Raw genomic sequence first — 8,577 nt, forward strand, 5'->3', positions numbered from 1 at the left:
CTTTTTTTTTTTTTGGTGCTGGGGATTGAACCCAGGGCTCTGGGTTTAAGCTACATCCCCAGCCCTTTTCTGTTTTATTTTGGGACAGGCTGGCCTCAAAAATTACAGTCCTCAGTGGGTGACACAAGCCTATAACCGGAGTATTTGGAGGGCTGAGGAGGACCACTGCAAGTTCAAAGCCAACCTGGGCTACATAGTGAGACTTTGTCTCAAAAGACAAAACAAAGCAAACCAGGGCCAGGGATTTGGCTCAGTGGTTCCAGTTCTGACATCTGCCTCGAAAGCACAAGGGCCTGAGTTCAATCACCGGTAACAAAAAAAACACAAAACCAAGCAGACCACAGCCCTCTTGCATCAGCCTCTCACATAGCTGGGATTTTAGGCCTGTACCACCATGGCTAGTTCTGGCAGCATTTTTGATACTGGGCTAGAGTCAGGTGTTGCATTAGGTTGTTCTGTCTCTTTAGTTTCCTTCAGTCTGGCACATTAAGAAAAATTTTGTCTGTTTTTTTTAAGTGATTCATGAGCTGGCTTCATGCTTATTTAAAAAGAAAATATTTTTATTTCATTTTTTGAGACGGTGTCTCACTTTGTAGTCCAGACTGGCCTTGAACTCACAGTGACGCTCCTGCCTCATTCTCCCAAGTGCTGGGATTACAGGCGTGCACCACACGCCCAACAAAAATACTAATTTTAAGAGCCTTAGAGCCAGCCAGACCTGAATTTGAATCCCAGTTTTTCTTTGGGGAAGACAAAAGATTAGTGCTTGAAGCAATCATAAATTCAGACAATGATCATCAATTCTCTGAAAGGAAAAGCCAGGCTGACATAGTAGTGACTATAACCAATAGGAAGGAGAGATGCTGCAGGAAAACTTCTGAGAGTTGCACCGTAAGGACTGACTAGTCTCCTGGGGAACAGTGTCCAGGCAGACGCGGCAGCCTGTGCAAGGATCCCGAGGTAGGAAAGAGTTTGGCAAGAAATAGCAAGAAAGCCAATGTGGCTAGAACAGGGGCGGAGGCTATGTAGAAAATGAGGAAAAGATGGAAATAGGAGCCAACGCACAAAGGGCTTTGGTTAGGATGTGAATGATACTCGGCCACTAAGTGTTGCTTTTCTGAGCCTCGGTTTTCTTGTCTGTAAAATGATGCTCCTGATATCACCTACCTGTTAGGTACTATTTGCTTTTGAAGTTTGTGATGAAGAAAGAAGTGTACACGGTGCTTAGCGCAGGGCTTGAGATACAGAAGGAGTTTGGGAAGGTGACAGGATTTTTCTGGGTGCCGGGTGTGGGAGAGGGGAGTGAGGGGCTCAGATGCTTCCCCCCAGCCCCCGCAGGGTCTGAGCTGTGGATGAGGCACCTTACACTGCCTTTTTGCCCCCCTCAGGTTATCCAGGTTTCCAGGCTACGACCTACGCCAGCCGGAGTTACACAGGCCTTGCCCCCGGCTACACCTACCAGTTCCCCGGTGAGTCCTGCGCGGTGTCCCTCTTCGGCCAGCACGCCCCGGCTCACAGGCGGGCTGACTCCTCAGGGCGGTGTCGGGTGCATGGCTGGGCGTCTGCCTGCTGCAGGCTTGGACGGAAGGGCGTGTCTCAGGAAGGAGGGTCCCCTAACCCCGTCCCTAGAAGCCGGGGCAGGGGCTCGTGGTGTGGCCCTGCATGGCACCGTTCTCTCCCAGGCTGTTCTCTGCCTGCCTCCTGTCTTTTTCCATTCTTTCTACCTGAGCACAGAGTTGCCACTTTCACCCGAGGGGCACTGGGCTTGCAGCCAGGGGACCTCCCCAAGCGCCAGTGTGGGCTGTGCCTTCGCAGACACGTGGACCGCGATCAGGTGCTACGATGAGCCCTTCCAAGGCACCTCAAGCCCTTTTGAGATCCCCAAAACTGAAAAATAACCAAAAAGTCTAATCACCACCCTTATTTATAATGCAACATAAAAATAAGATTAGACCTTAAATAAGTGCCTGGAAACCCAACAAAGTCTTGGATTGTCCTGTGGTGACTATCTGATGTTTCCTTTGAAATATCACTGTTACAGGCCCTTATTTGTATACATAGGTATGTATTTATTTATATAGCACTGGGACAGAAGCCGGGGCCTTGTGTTTTCTAAGCCAGTGCTCTATTGCTGAGTTCTGCCCTGGCCCAGTTTTTAGTCTTATTTACTTGAAGGTACATATTGTCTGCCCCATGGGCTTTTGAACTTGGAATTCTTTGAATATATTTTGTTGTTTAATCCTCCCAAAAATCTCGTGGGAAGGATAAGTATCCCCCCCCCTTTTTTTAATGAGGATCCAGGCTTGCAGAGGAAAATGACTTTCTACAATCTCTTGATTAGAAAGTAGAGGTGCTGGGAATTGAACCTAAGCCTGAGTCAGACCCATTCTGAGGCCGTTGATTTTAGTCAAACTGCCTCCTCTTCATTTCCCTTTCCATCTAAAGAAGAGAGAGAGAGAGAGAGAGACACTGAGAGAGAGAGACACTCTGGGGGTGTAATGCTAAACCTATTCTGTTTCATTTTATGGTGCTAGGGATTGAATCCAGGTCCTCATGCATGCTAGTCAAATGCTGTACCACTGAGCTACATAATCAGCTGTTTTGAATTTTATTTTTAGATAGGGACTCACTAAGTTGCCCAGGCTGACCTCAAACTTGCATTCCTCCTGCCTCAGCCTCCTGAACAGCAGGCATCATAAGTGTGCTGCACCATGTCTGGCTTCATCCTAGGCCTTTTAAGAAGCACCCGGACTTGCATCTCCATTATCTCCCCATCCCCACGGTATAGGTGGCACCTCTGCCTGCTCTTTCTCTCTGTTTCTCCTCTCTGTGTCTCCTTCCCCTCCTCTGCCTACTGAGGACTTTCCCCATCCTCAGCTCTTGGGTCTTGTGCATGGCCTGTCCCCTCATCTAGTGTCCCTGTGGGTACATTTGTCCTCCCTGGGCCATGCCTGAGGGCCTCCCCTACTTCTTCCTAAGCTGTTTTACGTTTCATTTTAGAATTCCGTGTAGAGCGGACCCCTCTCCCGAGCGCCCCAGTCCTCCCCGAGCTTACAGGTCAGTCGCTCGGATTTCATACATCTCATAGGCCACGTGGGGAGAAAGACAAGGGCCCAGGGACCTTCCCGGGGACAGCTAGCAGGACCCTTTGCTCCTACACGACTGGGCCTGGGCACCGGCCGGTCTTTACAGCGACATGGCCCTCAAGCGTGGGGTTTAGGGCCAAGCCAAACAGATGGAGGCAAAGTCACTATTCATCCATTTGGCAAATATTTATCTAGCACCTCCCATGTGCCAGGCACCACAGAGGCTCTGGGATCCAGCGGTGAACAGGCACAGTGGGCCAGCAGAGGGCGGGGGACTTAGAGCCCAGCAGTGGACATGCCTGTACTCGGTGCCAGCCCAGCCTCGCCAGATGGGGATGCGGACCCAATGCTCCCAGTTCTCATCTTTCCAGAGGAGCCAGAAACCCTACTTTTGCCTTCACACGAATTCTTTGATTACTTTGAAATATTGGCAACAAAGTCCAAGTAATCAGAACACTTGCAGGCCAAATGAAACACATCCAAGGGCCAAAGCTGGCCCTACAGCTACCTGTTTGTGCCTTCTGGGAAAGGGAGATGAAGGTGCTTGGCCACCACAGGCCATTTCTCTGGCTGGAGCCTTTGCTCGAGCCAACCAGTCAGCTGCGGAGCTGGGGCAAGACCAAGTGGGGGGCTCTGTGCACATGAGGGGTTTCTCTGTCCAACCTGCTTCCCCCCACCCCACCCCAGACTCTTCCCCCAAACCAGGCATGTGTGGAGGACGCGAGCATGGATGCTGCTATAGATGAGATCTTCCTGCCAAGGGGCACTCAGGGTCCCCCGAAGTGGAGGAGAGGGAAGGGAGTCACGGAGGGAAGGAAGGAAGGGAGGAGAACCCTGGTGATGGTTGCCCTTCCAAGAACGCAGCTCTCCCTACTGTGTGTCGAGAGCCTGCTGTGTAGAGCACACACTGCCAAGTTCCGTGCACAGCAGGGACAGAACAGAGCCAGTCTAGAGAGGAGACAAATACTTCTCATACGCAGAAGTCATCTTTACGGCCGTGATCAGTACTCGCTGATGCTGGCTGCTCTGAGTTTGCTTTGTGGAAATGGGCCAAATCCAATCTGGAGGACCCAGCTCCTGCCCCTGCCCCTGCAGAACCGAGCCAACAGATTTCCTCTCTGCAGATATCTTGATCAAAGTGGAAATAAGTTCTGGGATTAGCCATTCCTGGGGTTCCAAGGCGTGAATTTTCTCTCGCCTTGGAGAAAAGGCTCAGGTGTTTCCTCTGTATGTTCGGTACATATTTATCGTGCCAACGCTGGGTCAGGCACTTGGTGACAGTGAATGCGTCAAAGCCCCTACCTTCCAGGATCTGGTATTCTAGAGGAGGGAGATAGGCGTGAACAAGTAAGTGAAATATTCCCAGAGGGTGACAGGTTCCACGAGGAAAATAAAGCACGAAGCTGGGCTGGGGTGTGGGGATTGTGGCAAGGGATACCCTCGGGGAGAGTGATCAAGGAAGGTTACTCAGAGAAGGTGATGTGAGAGAGAGGAGCCAGCCTCGCGAATCCCCTGGGAAGGACTCCAGTCCCTGGTCCTGGATCTAGTTCCGGCTGAGGGCCAGGGTCCCCAAGACAGCCCCAAGGAGCACATCTTGGGATGTGGGAACCTGGTGTCCTGAAGACCTCACTGCACTCAAGGGTTAGAGCCCCGTGGGGTTGCTGCATCAGGGCAGTAGAGGTGCTCATCTAAGCAGTAGGGTGCTCACCTAAGCCCTCTGTAGCCATTTATTAAATGCCTGCTGTGTGCAGGGTAAAGTACTGGGTGCTGTGCAGAGGGAGCAGAGGTAGAAAACCAACACGGGAAGAGCAGGATCCCTGTGTCCAAGGGAATAGGGAGGATCATTTCAGGGTAGGTGATCAGGGAGGCCCTGAGGTCACTCTCGAGAGAAAGAAAGTGAGGGACACAGGACACACAGCAGAAGCTGTGACCCCAACTGGAGTCCTGCCCTCCGCCTGACCCCACGGGGTCCTCTGGGGCCTGAATTGCAGAGTTGGCCCCACCTTGAGGCAATAGGCCTGGCTTTCTGTACCTGGTGCCAGTCAGTCACTATAACCTCCCAGTAACCTCTGGGCTAGTGACCTTTTCCTGCCCAGGGCACTGTGGAGAAAGGGCAACTGTGGCCAGCAACACCCACAGTAGCACAGGGCCACCTTCTATCAGCATTGAGTTGTTCAAGTGTCCTTTGAATCATGGGAAGACACAGGCTGAGCTGCTCCCTGAGAAACTGTCCCCACTCCTACTTTTTTCCCATCCATTAGGTCAGGGCACAGGATGGTGGCCCCTGCTAGCCCTTCCTGCCTTGACCCTGGGACTGCACTGATCCCTCTGAGATGGGGTTAGGTTACCGAGGCTCTCTCCAGAAAGCAGGGGCCTCCTTCATCTCCTCCGCACCTCCCCCTGGCCGTGCTGAAATGCCTAAACCTTTCTTTTCAGCCATTCCCCTCACTGCTTACGGACCAATGGCGGCGGCAGCGGCGGCAGCAGCTGTAGTTCGAGGGACAGGTGAGGCCTTCTGGGAAAGGAATACGAGGGCAGAGAAATGCAGAGGGCAGAATAGGTGGCTACTTCTACCCCTTGGCAGAGGGATTCATGCACTGAATCGAGTATTAGCTGAGCTCCCGCTCTGCTGGACATTGTGCCGTTACTGATAGGCCAGCCAGGAGTGACCCTAACAGAATCTCAAAGCTTACAGGCTCTAGAAGCTTCAGGATTTAAAAGGCCGTAGTACTGAAGGATGGAGTTGCTGCTGCTCTGAGGGGAGTCAGGTACCCCAGGAGCTCCCAGCTGGGGCCTCTAAGAAGTCCGGGAAAGGCTTCCGGAAGGGAGGGCAGAGAAGGAGGAGGAGAAGTGTTGCTCGCTGAAGAAACACTGCATGTGCAAAGGCCTGGAGACCATTCGGCCCAGCAGAGTCCAGGAGCAGATAGTGGAGCATCATAGACTTTCAAGCCACAGAGTGACGTAGGTTGGGTTTAGAAAATGTACTGGGCTGAAAGGCGGAGAAAGATTTGCAGAGGCTCAAAAGAGGAGACCGAAAAGAAAAAAAACAAGAACTCGAAAGAGAGGGGAAGAGGGAGGAAAGAAAGAGGAAGAAAACAGAAAGAGGGGTAAGTGCTGAGCCGTCAGACAGGTGGTGGTGATGTTAAAGACTGAGACCTCCAGAGGGAGACCGCAGGGTGCGCCGGGGTGCGAAGGTTAGGGTCCGCTGGGAGGAAGAGGTTGGAGAGGGTGCTGTGGAGACCACAGGCGCCGGGGCTATCACTGTCTTCTTTCTGGGTTGCCAGGCTCTCACCCCTGGACGATGGCTCCCCCTCCAGGTTCGACTCCCAGCCGCACAGGGGGCTTCCTGGGGACCACCAGCCCTGGCCCCATGGCTGAGCTCTATGGGGCGGCCAACCAGGACTCAGGGGTCAGCAGCTACATCAGCGCCGCCAGCCCCGCCCCCAGCACCGGCTTTGGCCACAGTCTTGGGGTGAGTGGACGGGCCTGGCAGCCTCCACCTCACCCCCCACCCTGGGGGACCCCAGAGTGGGAGGAGGGAGAAGTTTTTCCTGTCTTCTTGGGCAAAAGGTTGGGGAATGGGGACAAGGGATGATGGATGAAAGAAAACAAGTGTCACTAAGGGGCGACAGTGAGAAGGGTTAGCACTCTTGTAGTGGGGCATTTAATCATCACCTATATGCTGGCCTCAGCTGAGTTCTGGGATGTTGTACAGGTGGGACACACACCCCATGTCTACCTTCATGGAGCTTAGATTCCCACGCGAGGGTGCCCTCGTCTTAACCAGGCCCTGCCTTGGATAATCTTTTAACTGGTGTGCAGTAGCAATACCGTGGGCAGGAGAGAGAAGGGCCTGGCTTCTCCTCAGGTCTCTGCAGGAGAAAGAGGGAGCCCTGGAGCTTCCTGCATTTTCCCTAGGATTCTAGGAGTCTAATTCTTTTCTTTCCAGGGTCCCTTGATTGCCACAGCCTTCACCAATGGGTACCACTGAAGCAGGGGACAGGTGGCAGGAGGTGAGAGGAGGGGGTGAAGGGAGTGCCACCAGCACTGGGGAGGTTGATCCTAGGTGACCCCTCTTGGAGCACAGGTTCCATCCCTGCGCTCAGAATCCACAGCCCAGTGGGGGAGGTAGATCTTACTACCAGCAGTGTTCACTGAGTATATTAAAACCTGCTCAACCTGCTACTTTTTTTTTTTTTTTTTTTAACAACAGGGTCTCACTATATATCCTAGACTGGCCCTGAACTTGATATGTAGCCCAGGCTAGGCTCAAACTTGTCATCCTCCTGCCTCAGCCTCCTGAATGCTGGGATTATAGGCATGTATCATTGTGCCAGGCTAACTTGCTACATTTAAAAATATTAATTAAAACAATAGTCAGGAATTATATCCCACCCATCAGCCTGACAAAGATTTTTTTTCAATTGACAACACCCAGCATTTGTGAAGGTATAAGGGAAACTACTAAGCCCGCAGTTTCCAAGTCTAGCAACATTTATCCAGATTTCACACATTCATGTTCTTTGATTCAGTAATTCCACTTCTAAGCTTTTCTTCTTTTGGTAATGGGGACTGAACTCGGGACCTTGCGCTTGCGAGGCGTGATGGGGCCCTTTCTCCTTCTCCAGACAAGGCGAAGCGTGCAAATGAGATCATTCCAAATAGTGTGTCGGGGACTAGTTTTGAGAAGAGGTTCAGACAATGTGTCCCTGAGAAGGTGTCACTTGAAGAAATCCAATCATTCAACATCTAGGATATAGCAGGCCATTGGAGTACGCACCTTTAATCCCACCTTCTTAGGAGAGTGAGGCAGGAGGATTGAAAGTTTGGGGCCAGACTGGGGAATTTAGCAAAACCCCATCTCAATGGATGGATGGATGGATGGATGGATTGAAAATGTGGGGAAAGCACCACCCAAACAAGGCACAGAACGTGAAAAGTCTAAACGAAGCTCTTCTAAGAGATTAGGGAATACGTGTGCGTTCTAGGGGTGAGATCAGAAGCCCTCGTAACCTGCCACTGTCTTCCCAGCGCCCCAGCCTGCAGCTGACTGAGGACCTCGAGTGAGCCGGGAGGGGGCGGACACCTCAGCCGCAGCCTCCTCCCCCTCTCCCCGCAGCAACTCCACTTGGATGCTACTGCCTGCCCCCCACTCCCCGGGCCCAGCCCCTGCCCTGCCGCCCTGACGTCGTCCGGCTCCCTTACTAACTGCCCTCTTTCTGCCTTCTCCCCACTCCCTCAACCCCTCCCCGCCCGTTTTTATTTATTTTTGGATTAGCCAGTTGACCCCCACTTCCCTGTACGTCTCTCCTGGGTCTGCACCCCTCCCTTTCCTCGCCCGTATAGGACCCCTTCTCCCCCAGAAGGCTTTTGTATTTGTGCATAGCTAGAATGAGGGTGGAGGGAGCCTGCTACAGGCCGCGGCCCCAACCCTTGTTTTTTATTCTGAGATTCCCTCCTTTACTCTTTCCTTTTTTTTTTTTTTTTTTTT

At 52.3% G+C, this 8,577-nt stretch overlaps 1 protein-coding gene across 6 annotated transcripts in view; it reads left to right on the plus strand.

Moving 5' to 3' along the window:
- The window catches only part of Msi1 (musashi RNA binding protein 1), a 17,219-nt gene extending 8,642 nt beyond the window's left edge, over positions 1-8,577 (plus strand). For all 6 annotated transcript variants that reach the window (XM_033762406.1, XM_033762403.1, XM_033762407.1 and 3 more), the window contains exons 5-10: positions 1,389-1,469; positions 3,001-3,057; positions 5,523-5,591; positions 6,371-6,558; positions 7,036-7,099; positions 8,118-8,577. In XM_033762406.1, coding sequence (XP_033618297.1) covers positions 1,389-1,469; positions 3,001-3,057; positions 5,523-5,591; positions 6,371-6,558; positions 7,036-7,077 — 437 coding nt within the window. In that variant the 3' untranslated portion in view covers positions 7,078-7,099; positions 8,118-8,577. The remainder of the gene's footprint in view (positions 1-1,388; positions 1,470-3,000; positions 3,058-5,522; positions 5,592-6,370; positions 6,559-7,035; positions 7,100-8,117) is intronic.

This window comes from Fukomys damarensis, unplaced genomic scaffold, assembly GCF_012274545.1.
Source record: "Fukomys damarensis isolate Sample0158 unplaced genomic scaffold, DMR_v1.0_HiC HiC_scaffold_12, whole genome shotgun sequence".
NCBI lineage: Eukaryota > Metazoa > Chordata > Mammalia > Rodentia > Bathyergidae > Fukomys > Fukomys damarensis.